The 25,192-nt window shown below is 38.4% G+C and overlaps 1 protein-coding gene and 1 long non-coding RNA gene across 2 annotated transcripts in view; one reads left to right on the plus strand and one right to left on the minus strand.

Annotated features, from left to right (window-relative positions):
* The window catches only part of LOC111561739, a 277,745-nt gene that overhangs the window by 42,027 nt on the left and 210,526 nt on the right, over nucleotides 1-25,192 (plus strand). The gene's annotated exons all lie outside the window — the stretch shown is intronic.
* The window catches only part of PCSK1 (proprotein convertase subtilisin/kexin type 1), a 67,126-nt gene that overhangs the window by 8,757 nt on the left and 33,177 nt on the right, over nucleotides 1-25,192 (minus strand). Inside the window, exons 7-12 of the mRNA XM_045033937.1 lie at nucleotides 25,037-25,113; nucleotides 19,506-19,594; nucleotides 16,400-16,572; nucleotides 15,022-15,234; nucleotides 12,425-12,525; nucleotides 2,545-2,778 (exon numbers count right to left, since the gene is read on the minus strand). Coding sequence (XP_044889872.1) covers nucleotides 2,545-2,778; nucleotides 12,425-12,525; nucleotides 15,022-15,234; nucleotides 16,400-16,572; nucleotides 19,506-19,594; nucleotides 25,037-25,113 — 887 coding nt within the window. The remainder of the gene's footprint in view (nucleotides 1-2,544; nucleotides 2,779-12,424; nucleotides 12,526-15,021; nucleotides 15,235-16,399; nucleotides 16,573-19,505; nucleotides 19,595-25,036; nucleotides 25,114-25,192) is intronic.

Raw genomic sequence — 25,192 nt, forward strand, 5'->3', positions numbered from 1 at the left:
AAAATGGTAAGGTTTTTACAGAAATGTAAAAAAATTCTACAATTTTTATGCATCATAAAAGACCACAAATAGCTAAAGTAACCCTGAGAAAGAACGAAGTTGAAGGCATTCCACTTCCTCATTTCAAAATATATTTCAAAACTATAGTAATGAAAATAGTATGGTACTGGCATAAAGACAGACATATAGACCAGTATAACAGAATAGAGAACTTAGAAATAAACCCAAGATTATATGGTCAACTGATCTTTAACAAGGATGCCAAGAATAGTCAATGGGGAAAGAGCAGTCTGTTCAGCAAAGTGTGCTGGGAGAACTGGATATTCATAGGCAAAGTAATAAAATTGGACCCATATCTAACATCATACACAAAAATCAACTCCAAATGGAGTAAACACCATAAGACGTGCAATTGTAAGTCTGGAAGAAAACATAGGAAAAACTTCATGACATTGGTCTTGGCAGTGATTTAATGGTTATGACACCTAAACTACAGGCAACCAAAACAAAAGTAAGCAAGTGGGAATACATCAAGCTAAAAATCTTCCGCATAGCAAAGGAAACCATCAACGAAATGAAAATACAACCTAAAAAATGGGAGAAAATATTGCAAACCGTATATCTGATAAAGGGTTAACCTATAAAAAAATATAAGGAAACTCCTACAGCTCAATAACCAAAAAATAATAATAATAATTAATAACCTGATTAAAAAGTGAGCCAAGTACTTATATAGATATTTTTCGAAAAAGACCTATAAATGACCAGCAGGCATATGAAAAAAATTTCACCTTTGCTAATCATCAGGAAAATGCAAATCCAGACACTTGTCAGGATGGCTGTTAACAAAAAAGCAAAAGACAACAAGTATTGAAGAAGGTGTGGAGAAATGTGAACCCTTGCATAATTGGTGGGAATACAAATGGTGCAGTCACTATGGAAAACAGCATAAAGTTTTCTCAAAACATTAAAAATAGAACTATCAAATGATCCAGCAATCCCACTTCTGGATATTTATCCAAAATAACTGAAAACAGGATCTTGAAAAGATCTCATGTTCTTTTTAGCACTATTCCTAATAACCAAGATGTGGAAACAACCTAGATGTCTATCAACAGATGGAAGGTTAAATAAAATGTGGTAAAACACATATAATCTTTAAAAAGAAAAGATATTCTGCTATATGCAACAATATGGATAAGCGCTGAAGATATTATGGTAAGCGAAATAAGTCACAGAGAAATAAATACTGCATAAAATTCTACTTAAATGAAGTATCTAAAATAGTCAAATTCATAGATTCAAAAAGTGGAATTGTGGTTGCCTGGGGCTAGGGGAAAATGGAGTTGCTAATCAATGGGCATGTAAGTTACACAAGATGCATAAGTTCTAGAGATCAGTTGTGCAACAATTGTACTTAGAATCAACAATAATGTATTGTATACTTAAAGAGAGTAGGTCTCATGGTAAGAGTTCTTACTACAATAAAACAAAATAGAAAAGAAAAGAAAAAAATTGGTGAGGAACAGAGATACAAGAATATAGTGCTATTTGCTGTGGAATAGAATTTAGGCAGGTTTGCCTTGGACCCATCAAAAAGTGGTCCATTACTGAAATGGGCCCTCTTAAGAAATGATATTATCTCCATAATGAATGTTCCCCAAGGCTCCCACTCTCAGATTTTTTTCTGTGAGTGGGTCTTTTTTTTTTTAGTTTTGAAATGTATGATTTACTTACTTTTTAAAGTTTATTTTTGAGAGAGAGAGCACGAGTGAGTGAAGGGCAGAGAGAGAGGAAAGGAGAGAGAATCTCACACAGGCTACCCGGAGCCTGAAGCAGGGCTCAAGCTCACCCGGAAGTGGGGCTAGAACTCACCTGGTGTGGGACTCGAACTCACAGCCGGTGAGATCATGACCTGGGCTCAAGTCAGATGCTTAACTGACTGAGCTACCCAGCCACCCCAATGAGCAGATCTTTAATATAATCATGGTTTCCTTGAAAGAATCAACAAAATAGTTATACCAGATTCTGCTTCTCTGGCCAGATCTGGTAGGCTGGATGTGTTCTTATGTAAAGGCAGCATGGTAAACAATCATTCATGGAAAAAAAAAAAAAATCATGAATCACATAGGACTATAGCATGAAGAGAGGCTCTTCTGGAAATGGGTTTTGGATAATATTGGTTGGTAAGTATTACATATAATCAATTCTAAGATACATTTTTAAAAAATACTTTAACATCTTTGACTTTGGGATTAATCTTAAAACTAATAGCTAGTAATAGTTTAATTGGCAATGAGTTTTCTTAGTGATATATAAAACAATGAATACAGATAGGCTAGGAAAGGAAAATGGAAATATGCTAAGTTGACTTGCAGATTTCCGATCTTTTGATGATTCCCATGGGCCCACAGGGAACTATGGCAAATGCTCTCTCCATCTACTTCAGAGGGTAGGTGAGAAAAAAATTAGGCAGAGTGACAAACATCATAATCAAATAGTGCCATGGGCACACATTTGTTTAAAATCCCTGCAGATACTTACCTGGGCTCAAATTCATTGTCCTTTACAACACACTCTTTCTTCTCAGGCACACTGGTCCAGGTCCTGGGATCAGCTAAATCCACCAGAGCTTTGGCATTTAGCAACCCAAATCCAAATCGACTATTCACCATCAAGCCTGCTCCATTCTTTTTCCATCCAGGGTTATTGGCCAGTGGGTCATACTCAGAGGTCCAGACAACCAAGTGCTGCATGTCTCGCCATGTAAGATTTGGACTGGAGGGGAAATGACCCAAAATATTTTTCAGGGACAAAAAATGATGTATCCTTGAAAAAATAAAACAAGTATCTTCTTGTTTTACTTGTAAGTAAAACAAGTAAAAAAAAGTAAAAACAAGCATCTTCTATTTATAGATAATGAAGTCCTTTTTGCAACTATACTTTTACTGTTGTATTTCTTTTGGTGTATCTTTTCATTTGGAATTTAAAATACAGTACTGAAAGTTTCTCTCCATACCATATAAATTAAGCTCCTATTATAAGTAAAATTTGGGTTTCAATATTGTAGAAATATGTAATTTTGTCCCCGATTTTTACTGGAACAAAAATTTTAAATGACAAAACTTCCTTTGTGTCTGTTTTCTGCTGTCTATTCACAGCCTTGGCACTTTCCACATTATGCATTCACAGATGAGGCTTTGACTTCCTTCTTAGGAAGACTCAGATTTTAAAGACATAGCTTGGCTCCATAGTCTTAAATATCTTGCCTCTTTTCTTTATATATCACTGTTAAGAATACACTTATCTTGATGAGCACTGAGTCGAATATGGGTTTGTTGATTCACTATATTTTACACCTGGAACTCATCTAACACTGTATGTTAACTACACTAGAATCAAAATTTAAAACAAATTGTCAAACTCTTAGCTACTTGACATCACTCTTGCAAGACACTATGCTGAATACTGTGGAGATATCAAAGGAGGTGATTCTTATCTTTAAGTACACAATCCAGCAAAAGAACTAAGCTTTTCTGTAACTGTAATGTACCTGTTGAATACTTTATTCATGGCATCATGTGTTATAGGAATTTAGAGAAGGAAGAGCTCTGGGGATGGAAAGATCTAGGAAAGCTTTGCTAGGAGGAAATATTTTATCTGAACTTTGAAGTTTGGGTAGAATGTCAAGAAGTGAAGAGATAGAAAAGGGATGAGGCAACAGAACAAAACCTACAAGGGTGAAAGTATAGGATGTGACCAGAATACAGTGAGGTGTTGGTTTTCTGGAGCAGGGAAGAGGTGATAGGGTACTGAGCTGGATGGTGAGGACCTTGGATGCCAGGAAAAGGAGCTTATGCTTTATCCCTTGGCAACCGGGAATCAAGGATTTTTGAGCAAGGAAACGGCATAATTAGGAGTCTTGATAAGATTAATTTATCAGAAATATAAAGATACATCAGAGATACTTGGGATTTTTGGATCTATTATAATAAAGATGTAGCCTTCCCAGATCTTTCTATTTAAAATTTCAATTCTCCTCACATGCTCCTGAACTCCCTTATCCTTCCCCCCCCCCCTTTAATAGTACTCTTCTAACATACTGCGTAATTCATTTGTTTTGTATATTATTAATGTCTGTCTCCCCTGCTATAGCTATGTAGGAAGGGTTGACATTTTTATCTATCTAGTTCTCTGATGTATACCATTCAGAAGAATGCCAGGCACAGGCGATATTCTGAGTTAAATATTTGTTGGTTGGATGACTGAATGTGCCTAAGTATTAAGTAGCCCTAATAATTTTTAAACTTGTGGCATTTTGTCATTAGATTCTTTTATTATCTGAAGCTTTTCCTTAGCTTTGAGACCTGCATTGTTTCTATCAAGCCAATCAAGCATTATTTAATAAATAAATACCCAAGAGTTTTGTCCTCAAGTTTTATATCTTAGCACTAGGTTGTGAAACAACCATCAGGGGAATCTGGCTTAATTTGCTCTTTTTCCTCAGAGCCCAAAATGTACCGGTTAAACAGTCCCCTGGTGACAAGAAAGAGGCAACACACATCCTTAAACACTGAAGAGTCTGGTTCTTGGTTAAAATTCCACATGTGATTTTCAGGTTTCTTTAGAGGCATGACAAAGGCTCTACCTGGCAGGCTCTATGGAGAAACTTCCCTCCCCACACCAGCCTGGATGTGGTCTCTAAAAGGAGTTGCCATCAAGGACTCAGACCCCTACCTGGTTAGGTATATTTACTTTACCACCCCTTTTGCCTTCATTCCTAGGTCTCCTTATCTGAGGCCAAGGGTAGAGGTCTTCTTCAGACCTCTGGACTCTACCCAAGGCCTCCTTATGGGGAGAAAGGAGGACACCTTAAGATACTTCTGCCCATTCTGACTCAGTACCCAGTACCATACTCTCAGCTTTCATTCCTGCCCCACCTCCACCCCAGTCAATAAAACCAGCAGGGCCTTATGTTTGGGCTCCCTCAACAGTGACATGACTCCCCATGTCTGTGCTACGTTACGTGCCATTCAACTGGCACACTTTTCCATGGAGGAAAATGGAATAGGAGGAGTTAGCTTTTTTTTTTCTGATTTTAGACTCTTGTTTAAAACATTGTAGTAAGCAGTTAAAGGCTTAACTCTTTCATTTTGTATTTATTGCTTTAATCTGCTATTCTGACACCTGGCAGCTTAGTTCTCTCTCTCATCTCAGCTCCTGACAAACGTAACACCTAACTCTAGTGAGTGACTGATGGAGTGCTTAGAAAGACTCCAGTTCATTGATTCTTATGGGCCCCAGACTGCTTGCATCATAGTTACCTGTTACACTTGTGAATAGTGAAAATTCCTGAATTCCATCTAAACCTATTGAATCAAAATATCTGAGGGTAGGACATGATTTTGATATTTATATTTCAAAAAACTGTCTAGTTAATTCTATGTCATAGCTAAAAATAATAGGAACTGGAAGAAAGCATACAAGCATATAACCAATTAAGACAATTGAAAGTCTTTCCAAATCATGGGGTTGGAATAGGGAGTAATAGAAAGCACATCAAACCATATTTTATACCAAAAAGACCTGTGCTGTCTCAAGCAAGTCACCTCATTTCCCTGAGCCTGAGGTGACTCATCTGTAAGATGAGAGGGTTGAGTATGATAATCTCCAGAATTCTTTCCTATTCATACCTCCTATCTGCCCAGTATCATAAATACCTTATTTAGGTAGTGTTTCCAAGTTGGCCAACCCACACTAAGGAATATTAATTGACTAATTAACTAATAAAAATTAATTATCTTAGCAGAAATGGCTATTTTCTCAGTATAGGAACCAATTCCGTTCTATTAAGCATTTTATTGAAATTCTTTCTTCCTTCCAGTTTTTTTTAAGCTTATATATTTATTTTGAGACAGAGAAACAGATAGACCAGGGGAGGGGGAGAGAGAGAGAGAGGGAGGGAGAAAATCCCAAACAGGCTCTGCATTGTCAGTGCAGAGCCAGACTCAGGGCTTGATCTCACAAACCATGAGATCATGACCTGAGCTGATATCAGAGTTGGATGCCCAACTGACTGAGCCTTCCAAGCACCCTCCTTCCAGTTTTTGAAAGGAAGTTTTAGGTAAAAGTTTCTAATCTTTGTGGTCAGTGGGAAACACATCAATTTCTCATTTGGACCATCAGTGCGAGCAGGTGTGTATATGGAGGTTGGGGTGAGGAAGTGTACTAAGGAAATATAAGGCAGGGTTATGAAATCAAACATAAAGCATAGACTTTCTGTAGCAGATAATTTATTTTCTATTTAGGTGCAGGCTCTATTTTTAAAAAATGTTTAACCTAATCTTTGCAAAAGATTCAGGGGAACTTCACTGTCATGCAGTTAGGAAAATTAAGCTTGTTTTCCTAAAGGGTTATTCTCCATTTATGTGATCGCATTTCATAAATGAAAAGAAACTGCTAACAATAGTGCATCTCATTCCTGACAGCCTTCCTTTGTTAATTAGTGCTCAACAGCATCCACAATAATTAAATTTTTAAAAACTGCATTAGGTTGCTAATCAAGGATATGTTTATAGAAAATAAGGAGTATGGAATTAAACATTGAAATTAAGCATTGCTTCTAATTAGTGTAGGTAAAGTAATCTAGAGACAAAATTCTAAAGTGAAAAATCTTACAGGCTACCTGGTTCAGCCTCTAATCACATGTAAGTAAACCTAGATATTAAAGATTTTCTAACCTGGACACTTTCCAACATTTCACAACCCACTGAGTCAAGGATTTCTTTGATGTGTTTTAACCAAAAGTTCCATTGCAGCATCGAAATCGAATCCTATTTCCTTTTCTCTAGCCTTTAATGAAAACAGATTAGTTCATCTGGATGCTTAATACCTCCACAGGTGTAAAGGGAGTCAGTGTTTTACTTCAGAATTTTTGTTCTTTATTAAAAATTATTCTGATTCCTCTGCTCTCTCCTCAGAATAACTGAGGCTATGCCAATTAACTACCCTATTGAGCATCTTTACAACCATACCTAGATGAGATTGTAGGAAAATGCAATTGTAAAGTAACTCTTTACAGAAGTTGTTTCTTGAAATTTAGTCAAGATACTCCCAGCACTAACACTAGCTGGGATCCTTGTTAAAAATGGGGATTCCCAGGCCAAATACCAGATATTTTTGAATCTGAGCACTGGCATTAGGACTTGGGAATCTGCCTATTAAATAAAGCCCAAAGGATTATGCTGCTGTTCAAGAAACACTCTTCTAGGAAAGAAAAATATTCCTCTACACATATTTGAGCCAATACCTATTCTTTCTCCTCCGTTCTCCTCTTCCCATTCCCTGGCATTCCAGCTATGTCATGTTTAATGTTTAATGTAGTATAATAGGTAATCCTCTTGTGACAAGGAGTCTTTTATGATAAACTCACGAGCACATGAGTTATGACAGTCCTTTATCAGCATCAATCTTAACACCTCTTTCTCTGAGGGTCTGATGGACTGCCATCCAACATTTCCTCTCCCTTGCAGGCCTGTGGGAGGCAGTGTAGTATGTAGTAGCAGATAGCACAGGATTTGTGGTCAGACAGATCTGAATTTGAATCTGCTTTTGGGATCTTGGTTACATTTCTCAACCTCTCTAAGCCTCAAGTTCTTCTTTTATAAAATGCAAGTAATAATTTCTTTTTCAGAAGGCTGTTGTAAGGGCTAGAATTAGTATTGTATACAAAGAGGTTAGCACAGTGTCCAGCTCATAGTAAGAACCTGACAAATACTGAAGGTTATTATTCTTGATAAATTTAGCCCACAGTTGTTCTCCATAGTTGTTCCTTGAGGAGTGACCCTTGGTTAAATGATTTATCCCAATCTTGATTGTCTAGAGGCACTTTTAGAAATTCTGCCATTCAACAAAAACAGACACATAGACCAATGGAATAGAATAGAAACCCCAGAACTAGACCCACAAAAAGTATGGCCAACTAATCTTTGACAAAGCAGGAAAGAATATCCAATGGAAAAAAGACAGTCTCTTTAACACATGGTGCTGGGAGAACTGGACAGCAACATGCAGAAGGATGAAACTAGACCACTTTCTTACAGCATTCACAAAAACAAACTCAAAATGGATAAAGGACCTGAATGTGAGACAGGAAACCATCAAAACCCTAGAGGAGAAAGCAGGGAAAGACCTCTCTGACCTCAGCCGCAGCAATTTCTTACTTGACACATCTCCAAAGGCAAGGGAATTAAAAGCAAAAATGAACTATTGGGACCTCATGAAGATAAAAAGCTTCTGCACAGCAAAGGAAACAACCAACAAAACTAAAAGGCAACCAATGGAATGGGAAAAGATATTTGCAAATGACATATCAGTCATTGGATATAGATTATCCAAAATCTATAAAGAGCTCAACAAACTCCACACCCGAGAAACAAATAATCCAGTGAAGAAATGGGCAGAAAACATGAATAGACACTTCTCTAAAGAAGACATCCAGATGGCCAACAGGCACATGAAAAGATGCTCAATGTCACTTCTCATCAGGGAAATACAAATCAAAACCACACTCAGATACTATATCACGCCAGTCAGAGTGGCCAAAATGAACAAATCAGGAGACTATAGATGCTGGAGAGGATGTGGAGACACGGGAACCCTCTTGCACTGTTGGTGGGAATGCAAACTGGTGCAGCTGCTCTGGAAAACAGTGTGGAGTTTCCTCAAAAAGTAAAAATAGGCATACCCTATAACCCAGCAGTAGCACTGGTAGGAATTTACCCAAGGGATGTGGGAGTACTGATGCATAGGGGCACTTGTACCCCAATGTTCATAGCAGCACTCTCAACAATAGCTAAATTATGGAAAGAGCCTAAATGTCCATCAACTGACGAATGGATAAAGAAATTGTGGTTTATATATACAATGGAATACTATGTGGCAATGAGAAAGAATGAAATATGGCCTTTTGTAGCAACGTGGATGGAACTGGAGAGTGTTATGCTAAGTGAAATAAGTCATACAGAGAAAGACAGATTCCATATGTTTTCACTCCTATGTGGATCCTGAGAAACTTAGCGGAAGGCCATGGGGGGAGGGGAAGGAAAAAAAATGGTTAGAGAGGGAGGGAACCAAAACATAAGAGACTCCTAAAAACTGAGAACAAACTGAGGGTTTATGGGGGGGGGTGGGAGAGGTGGGTGGGTGATGGGTATTGAGGAGGGCACCTGTTGGGATGAGCACTGGGTGTTGTATGGAAACCAATTTGACAATAAATTTCATATTTAAAAAAAAGAAATTCTGCCATTCAGAGTTTCTGAAATAATCATCTTGGTGTAGACAACTGAATAGAGTTCAGAAACTTGTCTATTTGAGAACAGATGTCTCACTAACTTCCATGTACTTTGTCAGGACGTATATAAAATGTAAGCTACAGTATGTCTATCTTATTGACGATTGAATCAAAATGAAAGGAATTAAATTCTTATTATATGCACCATGGATTCCTAGTATCTCTTATATTATGAACGGTGTGAGAAGCTCATGGAACCCACAGACCATTCCTTCAGAAAAGTGCCATACACATACTCATAAGCAATTCTGCATCTAGTTTCGATGAAGTTCATGAACTGCTGGTAACTCATTTATGTTATTTCATAGCAACCCATGAAGCTCCTGCTTTAAAAATATTCTATTAAAAATTAACTAAAGTTAATGAGGCTAGATCATTCTTAGATCATTTTCTTCTTGCACAGAAAGAAGTTTGAAATTTTAGAAATCAGAGGTTATAATTTTAATTTTCAGTTCTTACATGAAATTAATATTACATCTGTTCATTGAGATAGGTGTTTCTACTATACTGGTCACTAGGCAAGGATGGGTTAGGCCTGGATACTTCTATTTACATGCATCTGATAAGTGTTGGGTAGAAAAGACTTAAAATTTTAAGGATAATTTTTTTATAGCTTCCTGGAACTAACAGCTTATATTCTCAAATCACAACTATCATCAGCCTATTTCACCATCTGTGTGAAACAGCTTGCTTTCATTTGACCTTATTTTCTTCGACTCTGGGTGTTCCACCACCAACTTCAGTAATTCGTGTTAGATGATACCTTCAATTTTCAAAAAGGAAGAAATTTGGAAAAAAAAAAAAAAGATCTAACCCTTCCCTTTTAGAGCTAGTAAATTGAACCCTCAACTGGAGATTAACTTGCCTAAGGTAGGGATATGCCTAGAACTTGAAGCCATGTGTTCCTTGAACTTTTGAGTGCTTAGATTATTTTTCCTTGAATTTGGGTTGGATCTGCTGATGCGAGTCTGACCTTATGTTCATAGACTCTGCCTTCTGTCCATTCCTCTCCTGTTACAAGTGAACTCAGATTCTCAATGCAGCTCTTCTGCTGGGCCCCAGAGCTTCAAGTTTCCCTGTTTCTGACTGAGCCTCTGGATTTTCTCTTCCCTTACCAGACATCTTCCCAGTCCCTCCAACTAGGTAAATTCTTGTGCAAAACTTCCTAGGCCTGTCTTGCTTAGCCACTGTGGCCATCTCATTGCTGAGATACCACGATGAAACCACAACTACACAGGTGGCCCCAGGGCTCCTGGATCTACATTGGACTTTCCAGAACAAATACTTAGCAACTTCAGAGTTTTTCCAGCCATGGCACAGGCCAAGGTGTTCTATTTTTCTGCTATTATGAACCTCATCTACTGAATATTATGTGAGGGGAATGCTTTGTTCTTTCTCTAGAGAATACAGATGTTCTCCTATGATAACCTTCTTATTAGGAAGGATAACAGTAACTTGCAAATTTAACAACCTCCTCTATCATGCAACCAGAGCACCTGACTTGATATTGAAAGTTTTCTTGCCACTAGAAAGCAGAAACAAGGACAGATAAAAAGCTGTAGATACACAGTGTGCAACAGTTAGATTTTTTCCTCTGTATTAAGAGTTGTACTATTGGGTAACCAATATGAGGAAAAAAATAATGCCAAATCCTTTTTTAACATCATACACTAAAATTCCAGGGGAATTTAGAATTTAGATATGGCAAAGGAATCATAATAAAAGACATATAAATAAATGTTAATCTAATTTGAGGTCGTAAATATTTTTCTGAGCATGAAAGCAAAGGAAAAAGTCTTAAAGATACTGACAAATATAGGTGTATATATACTTATTTCATTGCAATAAAAATTACATATAAGTAAAATTAAAAGGTAAATGTCAAGCTAACCAAGCATTAATAGCTTTTCTAAACTAAGGTCATAAAACAAAATCAAGGTCATAAACAAGCAATCACAGGTGATAAATGGCCAAAGAATATAAGATATTGAGCTTCATCACTAGTGAAATAAAAGCATATAAAGTTGAGATACCATTTTGCCCTATTAAAATAGCAAACATTTTAAAAGATAAGAAAAGTAACTTTGGTAAGGAAACTTGCACTTGGACACAGTATTGACGGTAATGTAAAATGATATGGTCTTTCTAGATAGTAACTTGTCAGTATGTAGCCAAATCATTAAAACATGCATGCCCTTTGACCCAGAAATTCCAATCAGGGGTGTTTATCCTGAGGAAATTATCAGAGATAACAACCAATATTTATGGACAAGAGTGTGTATCTAAACATGATTAGATGACTTTAATATAATTCGCATTTATATAATGGGATACTACAAACAGATAATTCTGTTTTTAATTTTCATGTTTCCTGATATGTTAGATCAGCTCTAGGATTGGTTTATATAATCTGAAAAAAGAGGGATGTTTTATAAGCTTATTGTTCCTAATACTGCCCACAGGAAATTATCTGGACAAAGTCTTTCCTGGTGGGAACAAACAGAAGTGAGAAGGCCTTGCAGCTAAGTGGGAGAAAAATTGGGAGGAAAGCATGAATTTTTAAAGGTCAAAGAACATTGATTTAGCCATGAGAAAGTGCTCTTAATATATTATAGGGTAGGGGCGCCTGGGTGGCTCAGTCGGTTAGGTGTCCGACTTCAGCTCAGGCCACGATCTCTCGGTCTGTGAGTTCGAGCCCCGCGTCGGGCTCTGGGCTGATGGCTCAGAGCCTGGAGCCTGCTTCCGATTCTGTGTCTCCCTCTCTCTCTGTCCCTCTCCCATTCATGCTCTGTCTCTCTCTGTCTCAAAAATAAAGAAACGTTAAAAAAAATTAAAAATATATATATTATAGGGTAGATTTTAAAAATTACAAAATTACGTGTATACTAAGTTCCCAATTTTGTAAGATAAGTGTGTGTGTGTGTTAAATCTACATGGAGATGTTAACAGGAAGAGGACTTATATTTGAATAGTTTTCTAAGTTTCCTACTGTAAGCATAATTGAGAAAGCAATATATGTTATTAAAAAGAAGGAGAGGCAATAAAGGTGATTAGAAGTTTTCTGGGCCTTACTTGGCTTCCAGCGCCAGAGCGAAGATGCCAGCAGCCAGGGGTGCTGAGGCTGAGGTGCCCGTGTGGGTCTCTGTGCAGTCATTGTGCAGGTCGGCACTGGTCTGGGTGGCATCCGGAAGGGAAGAAATGCAGGAGAGCATGTGAGGAGTGTTCTCCATCCCTGGGGGTTAACCATACCTAAGGCTGCATCTGCCACGATCAGGAAACTCAGCTGATTCGATTCCCTACTTCCTCTGTTAAACCATAGGCGGATGTTTGCCATCTGCTGATATTTTAGTTCACTCTCCTCTATATACAACTTGTGTATAATTCTGGCATCAAGATGCCTTTTCTGGGGATGAAGTACTCCCACTATGAATATTTTCTGAGATTCCCAAACGAAATACTGTCTGTAAAGAAGGGACAGTTTCAAAATCACTGTGAATCATGCTGGCCCATTAATCATCAGGTCCATTGTGTTTAGTCTGGCATATTTAGAAATTCTGCTTCATGCAAAATTCCCATTTGCCTTCAAATTGACATCTGACTGTCTCTTCAGCACGAGGATGTAGAGCCATTCTGATTTTGGCCACTTGAACTACTTGCACAAATTTGCTTAGTTTGTATGTAGTGTGCACTCATTGCTGATATCATCTGATGGCCATGAGTTAGTGTCCATATTTGCACTATGATGAAAATGGTGTTTTTCAAATAAATGAAAGGTGTGTCAGATTCTGATCTGATTACAAATTGTAAAACTGCTACTCAGTAGATGTGTCCCATGGGCACATGGTTTCCCCATCTGTAGAATGAGGTTGACATTTCCTGACTCATATTCTGAGGATGAAATGAGATCCTGTCTGTGAAAGTATTCTTACACAGTATTACTGCACATAAGGAATTACCCAGGCTAATTTTATCTTAATGAAGAGGTTGCCAAGACTGAAGGGAAGAAACCAAAAAAGACTTCCAATCAGTCTGCCTTAAGGACCATAGCATTGCTGGTTTAGCAAGTAGTCGGGCCAAAGGATTACTAACAAGACACCCACCCAGGCTCCTGCACTATCGTTTTTAGCTAGAGATTTCAATGTGTGGGAGGGAGGTGTAAAAAAATAATTTGTTTTATTATCACCTCCTTTGGCTTCCCACTTTGAGTTGCTGAATTTCTCAAGTTATGGTGGCTCTGCTCCTTAGAGGGCTGCGGAAGCAAGGTTGTCCTTTTTCCCTATTGACGCAAGTAAGCCCCCAGAGATGACTGTGCTGAGGAAAAGGTTTGCGTAAGACAAAGGCTATGTTATTGCAACCATCTCAAATAGAATCCACCAGCTGTCTCTCCTATGGCAGATTTACCTAAGGAGAGAACTTTACAAAGATGGAAACTCTTCCTCCTACTTCACAGCATAATAGCTCAGATGAGGGACAGTCTATGAAATGGTGACTGAAATGTGTAACAGGCCACCTTCTGAAAAGCAACTTTAGATACCCCTAGGGACAACAATAGTCAGGGACTCTGAATATAAGTGGGATACATGTCTGCTATGCCTCTTTCAAAGGCTATGAAATATACCTGTCATAAAGATTTTCTGGGTAGAATATCACCATCTATTATTTGAGTAATTGAATATAAGGGCACGAGAGGGAGGCCAATGTTTCAAGTTGAGGCTAGAGGTTTACTGTCTAAACTAGAGTAAGTTGCAGAAGCAGGCAGAATTCCAGAATAGTGATCCTGTATGGAAAAGAGAACTAGCAATTTTTTTTGAGACGCCATTAATATGAATCTTACACACATTCCAGTGTCTAATTATCATGGGGTTCACCTACAATCTAATTGAATCATGACCTATTATTTCATAGAGATTAGAATTTAGATACTTTAGCTAGATGGTTCTTTCTGTATCAGGAGTTAAAATTTGGGACCATACAGTTTAAAATTAAAAGTACTTCCCTTTGTTTGCAAAGCCCCCGAATGGCCCTTCATCACTGTGCCCTTGAAGGGAAATCCAATAATTGCCCTTGGCAGTCTGACTCATGGAAGTGAAGGCACAGCCAAGTGTGGGCTGGAGATGCTCTCTGAGCATATAACCTTCCTGAGCTGTTTATTCAGATGCTGAGAAGTTCATCTCGGGGGAAATTTAGACCGTTATTTTCCTGCAGGTTATCCATTCATAGGAAACATAGCTATTGTATGTTCTGTATTTTTATCATCTGCTAAAGGGCATGTTAGACCATATCCCTGCTATTAAAGGATCAATAAGTACAAGGGTGGTGAAGCCCCTACAACCCTGTAATCTCCTTTAAGGCTGTTCTCAGGGAGGCATCACACAAGCAGAATAGATATTTTGATTCTTGGCTGTATGTAATGACAACTTAGTGGCTTCCCAGGGCTGGGTTTAAAGATGACAGAGAGGCAACATCATCTTGGCAGAGGCATCATTATCCTTGAGAGAGAAAACTCCCCAATAGATGCCAGCCTTTCAGGTGAGCAAAGTGTGAATCTCCCCAGCTGAGTCATCAAGCTTAAGCCAAGCAGTTTTACCAAAGGTACTGACCAAAGGATCTTGTTGAAAGAAAGCCCTGCTCCCCTACCTAAGCAGAGGAGTTAGACAAAAGCAACATACGATTCGCTGGTCGGTGTAATCGCCACTGCTGTATGAGGTGGCCAGGGTGGAGGAGCACTTCTCAGCATACCAGGGAGACAGGCCTTGCTGGGAGGCGCTGCTGATGGAGATGGTGTAGATGCTGTCTGTGTAGCCGTCACAATCACAGTTATCTCCCTGACGTCCCCCGTTCCCAGAAGCCCAGACGAAGATGGAGCCCTTTCCTTGTCTTCCCTAAAAGAAAAGCCAGACTATATCACATCTATCATCTGTTGGGATCACTGTCACATCCCCATAAAATCCCCAACAAATACATGCATGAAGTTCCCAGAGACATTTATTTGGAGTCTGTTTCAATGCCAGGTGCTCCAGCATCCGTGCTGGAAATCTCACAAGACTTCATATTACAAGCCACTGGGCCATGGCTCTGCTAGTCCTCCTTCATCTGGGCCCTCTCTGGGATGAGTCAGTGAGTGCTTTTCTTTCTTTCTTTCTTTCTTTCTTTCTTTCTTTCTTTCTTTCTTTCTTTCTTTCTTTCTTTCTTTTTCTTTTTCTTTTTCTTTTTCTTTTCTTTCTTTTTTCTTTCTTTCTTTCTTTCTTTCTTTCTTTCTTTCTTTCTTTCTTTCTTTCTTTCTTTCTTTCTTTCTTTCTTTCTTTCTTTTCCTTATTGTAAGGATTCACAATCTGGCCTTTAGCACTCACTTGTATTCTCTCACTCTTTCCTTGGCTTATGTTGCTGCGTTTGAATCTTTGAACTTCCTCTCTTTCTGCTTAAATCTTCTGGCTGACTGATAGAATGACAAAATCAGACATTATTCAGATCTGTTTTGCAGCTGCATTAAAAGGGACTCTTCAGTTGAAAGAAACTCGTCAAGGCTACTCTTTCTATGACTTCTCAGTTTGTGCTCTCCAAAGTTTCTACTTTTGTTTTATCCTGTGCAGAACAAGGCCTTAGAATCCTGGTAAGGATGCGGTAAATGGAGCAACACAATCAAGGCACAAGTATGTACCAGGCACATACAAAAGATGAAGTAGCATGTAGCTATATTTAAGGATGTGTCTCTAGAGATTTGAAAGAAGTCTGGGTAGTAGTTTACCTAGTGTAAAAATCTTAAAGCAGCAGAAAAATGAGAAAGGACATATTCATAGTATTTTTTAAGTAAATACTCTAAGAGTAATGAATCTCTATTGAATGTCAGACCCAATTAGGGAAAACTGCCTTAACCCTTAAGTTCCATCCCTCTGAAGAATGATTTGGCTCTCTAAATGCATTTCAAATTGTAAGCAACAATAAGAAATTCAAAGCCATTTCTTTTGATATAAACTAAGTGTTCTTCCCTTTCCTTCATATACAAATGGCCAGGTTTCATTTCAGGTAGATCTATATTAAATATCTCACCTGCTTAACACCAAATTCAAAAGCCTTCTGGGCTAGTCGGCCAGGCCCTTCCACAGTTTTCCCATCATCATTAGGGCCCCAACTGGCACTGTAAATATCCACATGTCCGGGATTGAATCCAATTGAACTGGCTTCAATAGCGTCAGTCACAATGCCATCCAGCATTCTTATGCCTAAACAGAAAGTCAAACAAAAAACACGTAAGTGGATGTCAGCATGAACATGTAGAATGGCATAGTGGTCTTAATATTCATTTTATAAAAGACTCGCAAAAGAGTTTAAAAGAAGGTAACCACTGCATGTCTCAGGTGCCCATGACCAGGCTACTATGAGCACAGAAGGAAGATACAAGTCACAGTGTCCATAAACTTTGTTATCTTCCCTTTGGAAATAACTATATGCACTAAGCAGTGGCCATGATTGTTATGGGTTACAAAATACCTCCCCTCCATTCACTACCTCAATAACCTGAAAATGACAGTATAGTTTTCAGAAGGAGCCAACAAACAGCCCTACCTTGACATGTCTGTTCATGACTATACCACAAATAACTGTTGCCCATCCTGTGCTGTATGAAGGATTTTGTATGGAACACTGTGCAGCTTGAAAAGATCTACCCACAATAGGAAACTAACAAATAGGGAAAGAACTCTTGTTTCTAAGCACTGATTAAAAATAACCCAGAGGCCATTCTTTTATATGTTTGCTAAGAAATATTTTCAAGGAACATGCTTCTTTTTTTTCTAAATAATCTCAAGGATGAAATCATTGCCATGGATTTTGCTCCTAAGGGGGAATCATTTTTCATCAGGAGAAGGCAGACATGGTAGTTCTTTGTGCTTTCTAACAGGCTGTCACGCATTATCAGACTCATGTATTCAAGAGCCAGGAAGGCAAAAGCAATTGAGACAAATACGAGCAGCTACCTGGTTATTCCTGGCTTCAGGCTGATAATGTAGTTAACTGCACAGCCTTAGATTTGTACCCCATTATTCACTATGGAGCATAGGTAAAAGAATATGTAATTAACATAATTAGCTAAAGTCACATTGATTAAAACAAAGTTATTTGAAAATTTATTTTGGAAAAAGAAAAATCCCAGCTGTACTTACTAGCTTTGTGATCTTGTGCAAGCCACTCAACCTCTTGTGCCTCAGTTTTTTTTTTTTTTTTCAGTTTTAAAATGGGGATAACAGATAGCAGCTTACATGCATTGAGGATGTACTATACGCAGCTAACATTCTACAGGCCTTGAACATATGGACTCTCTTCTATCCTTTTGACAACCATTTAAGGTAGATGCTATAATTTTCCCAATTTTATAGGTGGACTGTAAGAGGCACAATGGCTTGCTCAGGATCATACAACTTGATATTGGGGAGCTGAGACCTGAATCCCAGAAATTTGACACCTAAAATCAACCTGTTAACTAACAGAATACACAACCTACAATGTATTATAGGATCAGTGATGGACATACAGTAAGTCCCTAATAAATGAAAAGTATTATTAAAAAATGCATTTGGGACTAGATCACCAAAGGGTGGAATAATGAAAAAAAATCTCAGTAGACTTGCAATCGGAAGTCTTGTGTTTTGGTTCTACACTGCCACAAATAGCTGTTACCTTGAGAAACTTGTTTCTGATTACTCCTCAATAAAATGAAGGGATCAGAAAATTCTCTCACAAACTATAGCTAGATAGTACATCATCTTAAAAAATGAATTCTGTCTCTAAGTGATTACCTAATTTGTGCCCCTGTCTTCATTTTCTTTAAATTAACATGGCACTTAAAAAGGAAAAAAAAATCCCATGGCATTTGACTATGCTAGTATCAAAGAAATCAGGAATGACGCAAAGTTTAATAGTATGCTGTATTAGTAATTCATTATCCATGCCAGGATGTGTATTTATTTGATTTCTAAACAGGAAATCATAATCAAATTCAAGGCATCCTCAGGTCGAGTTTAAAGCAGTTTTACTATCATTGGCATGTTCTACAGTTGATCATTTTTTTATAGCAGTTTTAGAAAACAAACTAAATTCAAAGTTTGTAACCTGCGAAAGACCAAGGTAAGGACAGTGAAAAGAGGAGAGAGAATGTGAGCCAGTGTAGGTCTACTGTCCACCCTTCTTCACAGGGATATGGACCTCACCAATGAGTTCTCTTGCCTTCTCACTGGGTTCAACCAACAGGCAGGAGAATGGGGGGTGGGAAGAGAATGGGCGACTCATTCCCTGGGACACTCCTTGCCTAGAAGAAGCTCTGTTGTAACTCAGGGCTACAGCTCCTGTACAGTGGTTCTCTCCTATGGCCACAGCTTTCTCTCTACAGTTGCCACTGACCTCTCCTTTCCCATGCTCCTTTAGGCCCAAAGGTCATCACATCTGCTCTCATTTATTAGCCCTTGTTGGCTTCCCTTATCTCTTTTTTTTCAAGTTTTTATTTTAATTCCTATTAGTTATATTGTATATTATAATATACACAATATAATATAATGTATATTGTAATATACAATATATTATTGTATATTAAGTGTATAATATAATAATGGCTTCCTTTAAGTCTTACAAATAATTCCTTTATTAAACTGTCCCGATGGAACTTACTGTATATTTCCCAATAGAGGCACTGACTGAAACAGCTAGGGACTCTAAATCCGTGCTGTCAAAGATAACCTTTGGCTTCTTCATATAACAAGCACGTATTCATTTATTTTTTTAAGACTGTTATTTGCTATGAAATGAAGAACTACAGAATTGAGAGGCAGGGAAAGTCTTTTCCTAAATTTACCTCCTCCTTCTGTTCCTTTAGCAAGTACTCAATAACAAACCCTTGTAAATTAGCACACAGAGAAAATTAGATTTGGTTCAAAAGCTTTTCAACATTTCCATTTTTCTCCCCACAAAGATGTACAGGCTGTATTCGGCTATCATTTTTTAGGAATCCAGATCCATTGATTTGTTTGCAAATCCTGCAGCACATTCTACATGGAATTCATTTCTTCTTCTGGTTGTTGAAAGCCCCCCTTCCCACCCCATTTACACCAAGTGATGCAGGAGTCAAATTGAAGTGCAGAACTGCAGGAGCAACCCTCTGCTTTACCTCCGACTTTGGAATTGTATGCAACTCCGACCCCACACTTGTGATTATTTGCTTGCATGGCAATTTCTCCTGCACATCTGGTCCCATGTCTGAAGATTAAAAAATAGATATTATAAAACATAAGTGAGGGCAAACTGTTGTTTGCACATGAATCCATGGTACATGGTCATATTAACTTTATTGTCAACCTTTGTTGCTGGTCTCCTTCCCATCAGTATTTGTTGAAGTGCAGGTATCAGATGAAAGGGTACTGGAGTTGAAGTATGTGATTCAAATTCCAGCTTCTGCCACTGACTAGTGGTGTGACCTTAGGAAAGTCATTTGTCCTCAAGAGTATTGTTGCAAACATGTGAGATATTGCATGTATAGCACTTAGAATAGTGGCTGGTATAATATAAGAATTCAGGAAGTGTTAGCTATGGATACTATCGTGAGCAATTCTGACACTTTTAGAAATCATGGTTTCTATTCCATACTTTTTGGTGAAGTAGCTCCTCACTCCATCCCTAGTGACCTCCTTGGATTAGATTATTCTGACCAGTCCTAGTAGGGTAAGTAGAACAGAATTCTCCTCTTAAGCCCTCTTCCCTTCCTCTAACCATATACTACCAAACTAAAGCAACTGAGGGTTTTCTGGTACCAAGAGGAGTTTGAGATTTTAATAGGACACTCCAGGCTAATTGGGAAGCCAGGGTTCTCCTGTAACTCTGATTGGGGCTGGAAGCCTGAAGAAGACTGGTTTTGTAATCAGGCAAAGAGGGAAATTTATGATTTCAGAGTAGTTGGAGGGAAATGTCAATCTCTAAAACAGAGCAGATTCTAGCATTAAAACATCAATTCTGAAAATGTGGGGATAATAATCGTCCTTTCCCACCATGACCCTGACCTCAGGAGGGTCAATAAGTCAAGAGAACTTTAATGTGAATTTATTTCACGACGTTACTGCATTTTGGAAGCAGTGTAAAGGCTGTTGATACTTTGGAGGAGCTAACAGAAAAGAGGGGAAAAGTTAGCTCTGAGCAACTCTGTCAACCAGCTACTTTTAGACACTATTATAGTAGACATCTATTTTGCTCAGCATGGAATATAAAAATTTGAAATTGACTATCCAAAATAATTCTCTTTCATGTATCTTTTATTCTAAAGTACCAAAGATCATTTCTTGGTCTCCTTTTACTAAATGATATTTCTGCTTCTTCATGTTAATACTGGATAGGAATCCTAAGTCAGAACAATATAATTATCTTTTTTTTTTAACTTTTATTTATTTTTGAGACAGAGAGAGACAGAATGTGAGGTGGGAAGGCGCAGAGAGAGGGAGACGAGAGGGAGACACTGAATATAAAGCAAGCTCTAGGCTCTGAGCTGTCAGCACAGAGCCCAACTTGGGGCTCAAACTCACAAACTGTGAAATCATGACCTGAGCCAAAGTCCCACACTTAACTGACTGAGCCACCCGGTGCCCCTGTAGTTATCTTTAATTCGAGGTCTTTCCTAATGTAGCAGATATCTGCCACTTTTTTTTTTTCCTAGCATTTTGTCCTTTTTGGGAAGGAGCTCTCCCTCACTCCTTTTGATTCTCTCATGAGGCTCCTCTTCCCAGACAGCTTTCAAGGATTGTTGTACATTCCAGGGAAGAGAATTCTAGTCTTTCTCTAAATTCTTCAGCTTTAAGTTCCATGTGAGCCATGTGGAGCTTGCCGCCAGGCAAGATTTCTTTTACTTTTTGAGAATGAAGCTAATTGGAGGCAAGAGACTAAGAGATAGAGACAGTGATTCAAGTCCTGACAGCATATTATTTGAGCTCCCAGATCTTGGAATGCCTGAAGCTAGACCATCCCTTGAGTAATTTTTTTTAAATGCCCATTTTACTTAATCTTTGAGTTAAGATTCCCTCACTTGCAACTGAAAGTGTCCTGACCAACCACCCATGCTCTGAGAAATGTGTGCACACTGAACATATAAAAGGAAGCTTATGCTTTGATGGATTAACCCTCTTTGCTTTTGTAGGAGGAGAAACTGAGTTGTCACCTTCTGACAAGTGTGTTCCTAGAAGTCCACCACCTGTGTTTCCATTTACACAGAATGGGAACTAAGGCCAGGATAGCAAAGTCTCTCGCCTGAGCCAATAGAATCCAATTGTTGGCAAACATTCCCAGCACAGCACCTCTGTCCTAAAAATGATAAACTGTGACACCACCTATTATTTCTCTCTCCTTGTGTACTGAACATTATTTTCTTGAAAGGTCCAGTAGGATCATGGTACAAAAAAGGGTAGATGTTTTTCCCTCCTCTTGCCCTCACTTCCCACCTCCACACTTTTAGAAAAAGGGAAGGCTTTATCAAAGTGGTACTATGTCATTCTTTGTAGACCTGCAGCTTTTTTTCTTTCCTTAAATTAGGCTCTGAGATAAAAGAACCCTTTATTATCTTAGAACAATGGTAGTAACTGGCATTTAAACAAATTGATTTTTAAAAAATTATTCCACAAGATAGTTTAAAGACTAATATTATACTGGTTAAAACATCCTTGTCACACATGTTATTTAACTAGAAAAATAATCTGTAATTGGTATTGAAATTTGAATATAGATTCATGGCAGCTTAATAGTAAGAGTTACCTGTACTTTTGGGATTTTATTATTTAGTGATTCCTCTTTTGATTTGCAGAGGAGAATTCAAATGCAGCTTCTATTAATCTCATTTACATAGTAATAAAGGAGAGCAGCAACACAGATAGTTTAGAGAGATAATGCCCTTGGAATTGGGAGATAATAGGTCTCTAAATGCTATAAAGTCCAAGGCAAAATGGAGCCATTCATTTTCTAAACCTAAGGGATTTATTTCTGACAACATGCTAGAAGGGTAACTCTATTTTTTATTATACCTCTTGATAAATGATAGGGATGCTACCTTTTTGGTTGATAGTCAAGAGGACCCTGAGAGATAGTTACTTATTGTGTCATTTTCAAAGAGCAGATCCTGAATTGGCTCAGAAAATTGACTTGTCTCTGCTTCTGCTCCTGTTGGATATTATTCTTGTCATGCTGATGTCTTACTGGAAGGGGGTCTTAGTTTCTAAATGAGAAAACTTCATCGTCATCATCATCAACAAAACAAACACAACTTTTTCTATGTACCAGATATTATACAAGCCAATTACCTATATAAACCCATTTAAACACCATAATAACCCAACAAAGTAGATACTATTATTATCCCTTTTTAATAGATGATAAAACTGAGGCACAAAAGAAGTTAAGTAATTTGTTCAAGACCATCCAACTACTAAGTGGCAGATCTAATATTTAATCTAAATCCAGCTGCAAAGCCTATGCTCTTAACTGTTTGGCTATGTCACACTAACTCTATGCTGAGTGGGAGGTCCATGGCAGGCTATGCTCTAGAAACTCACGGGTTTTTAGGCGTAAAATAATTACTATCATATGGGCAACTTCTTTGAAGGCTTTGGACCTCCGTGAATTAGGGGAAATGTGGCTATTATAAATGCTGGATATGAGACTCCTCCTTTGTAGGGGAGGGGAAAAGGCAATCTGAGTCCCTCTTCTCATGAGTAGAGAAACTCTAGAGAATATCATTTCACCAAGTATTCAGCTATCATGCAGCCACTACACAATTTATCATCCATATTGGATCATGGGGCCAGACCTAAAGTATGCTGCCTAGGAAGAAGGCTGACACTTCCAGCTAACAGTCTCCTCAGCTGCACCCATATGGCTGAGAGAAGATTTCTCTTTTGGTCTTGACCAAGGGGGTGGAAGGAGAGTTGTCATTTTTACTTCATTCTAAGAAGGGTGCCCCTTTCTTCCAAGAAGCTATTGTTCATTTCCTCAGGAAGTTCCTTTCAGGAGAGTGGAGAGCAAGTGCATTATCACCCATTTGGGGAGATAAAAGTGCAAAATAGAGGCAGAGAGAGGTAAGTGATTTCCTAAAGGTCACTTTCTATACTGATAATTGGCAAAGCAATGACCACCAGCCAGGCTAATATTACAAGATCATGCTCCAAAAGAGCACATATTTCTCCTGGCCCTGTACTGTCCTGGCTCAGAAATATAGCTCCAAGTTTGTCTGGGGTCCCTGCCATAAGTTCCTGAGATATCTCACTTTCTTCTGAGGGCACCCATTGTGGTTCCTGTTGTATTGAGATGGGAATATTTTAACTTTTCAGCATTATTTGCAGTTAGCGCCTTTAAGAAATAAACCCTGGAAGTAAATGGTACTGAAAGAAGCAATATCTTGGAACCTTCCCCAAGTTTCCCCTTTTCTCCAAGGAGGAAATATACACCCAGAAGTTGAGGCCAAGTCCATGAGCCTCAGCTCTCTTCCTGGTGTTTGTTGAACTTCTGGAAAGGGGATCATCCAAAGAAAAACTTTAGATCAACATTACTGCACCAGCCACATAGGAATTTTGAGTGAGAATAAGAGCTAAAGAAAGAGGGAAAGAGGGAGAAAGAGAGCAAGTGAGAGAGAGCTCAATTGACCCAAGTTGGGTAATAGTCCGAAAGAAAGAAAGCCATACAGAGAGAAAAAGGAACCACTTTATGTAGCATCTTTCCATCCCATTTGTAGCAACAAGCCCTGATTTTGCCTTGGCTTTGATCTATTTTGGTGCAAGTCTCTTCTCCGTGGAGCAAATGAAGAAGAAAGTGTGAAAGTTTTCCTGAAGTTATGAAGATAACATGTGCAAAGATGAGTTCTCACATGGCCGTGGACATTTGAGGCCACGTGGCTAGAGGGTGTAGTTTCTTTGCAGCTAGGAAAGAAGGTTAGAAAGTCTCCTGGCTCTGGGTTTTATCTGGCCTCTTGCTTTGGCAGGTCTGGCTCTTGGACTCCCTCATCACATTGTGACTGCTACAGAGAATTATTTTAGGAGTCAGAAGGTAATTGTCTTTCTCTTCCCTTTAGTTTTAGAATCTGCAGCAGAAACTCTGGGAAAGGTTACTGACTAGTCCAATGCCCCAGAAAACGTGTTGGATTTGAGAGCCAGGCCTCAGAGTGTATTTCTGTTGTCTGATATCTGGCTTTTGTTGTCTGATACACTTTTCTGAGGGAACTGACGAGCATGGCTGTGGCCACTAAAAGAAGTCATGGGGAATTGTTATCTTTGTCTTCTATTTTTATTTTCACAACTAACATCAAACATGTTGCAAATAGTAAAGCATTCATTGATGGGGTTAGGGAGGGTAGGCTGGAGGATTTTACTCTTTATGACCCAAACATTCTTTCTAAACCCATAACTATTCAGTGCCATTTGAGGGGAGCATTTTGCAACATAAGAAGAAAGTTTAATTGAACTATGGTCCTGTAAGCCAAAAGAAATATAAAAATAGAAGCATTGGTTTCTGTTTTAAAAGGAATAAAATATTATGATATGGATTGGTATGCATGAAAACTTTTCTGAGAGCTGAAATATGGTTCATATTTATTGTATAATTTTCTCAAATGAGATAAAAGCATTTTAAAGTACTTTTTCCCCCCTCTACCCCCCCCCCCCATCCACATTTACTCACTTGTTCTCATTTGTGGGATCATAACGGGGAAATGGATCATGGTCATTATCATTAAAATCATAGCTAGCCTCTGGATCCTAAAGAGAATAAAAAATAATCCTGTAGCATCATTAAAAAAAGTTAACACCTCCCAAGCCCTCTACCCCTTCCATTCTG

The sequence above is a fragment of the Felis catus genome, chromosome A1 (assembly GCF_018350175.1).
Source record: "Felis catus isolate Fca126 chromosome A1, F.catus_Fca126_mat1.0, whole genome shotgun sequence".
NCBI lineage: Eukaryota > Metazoa > Chordata > Mammalia > Carnivora > Felidae > Felis > Felis catus.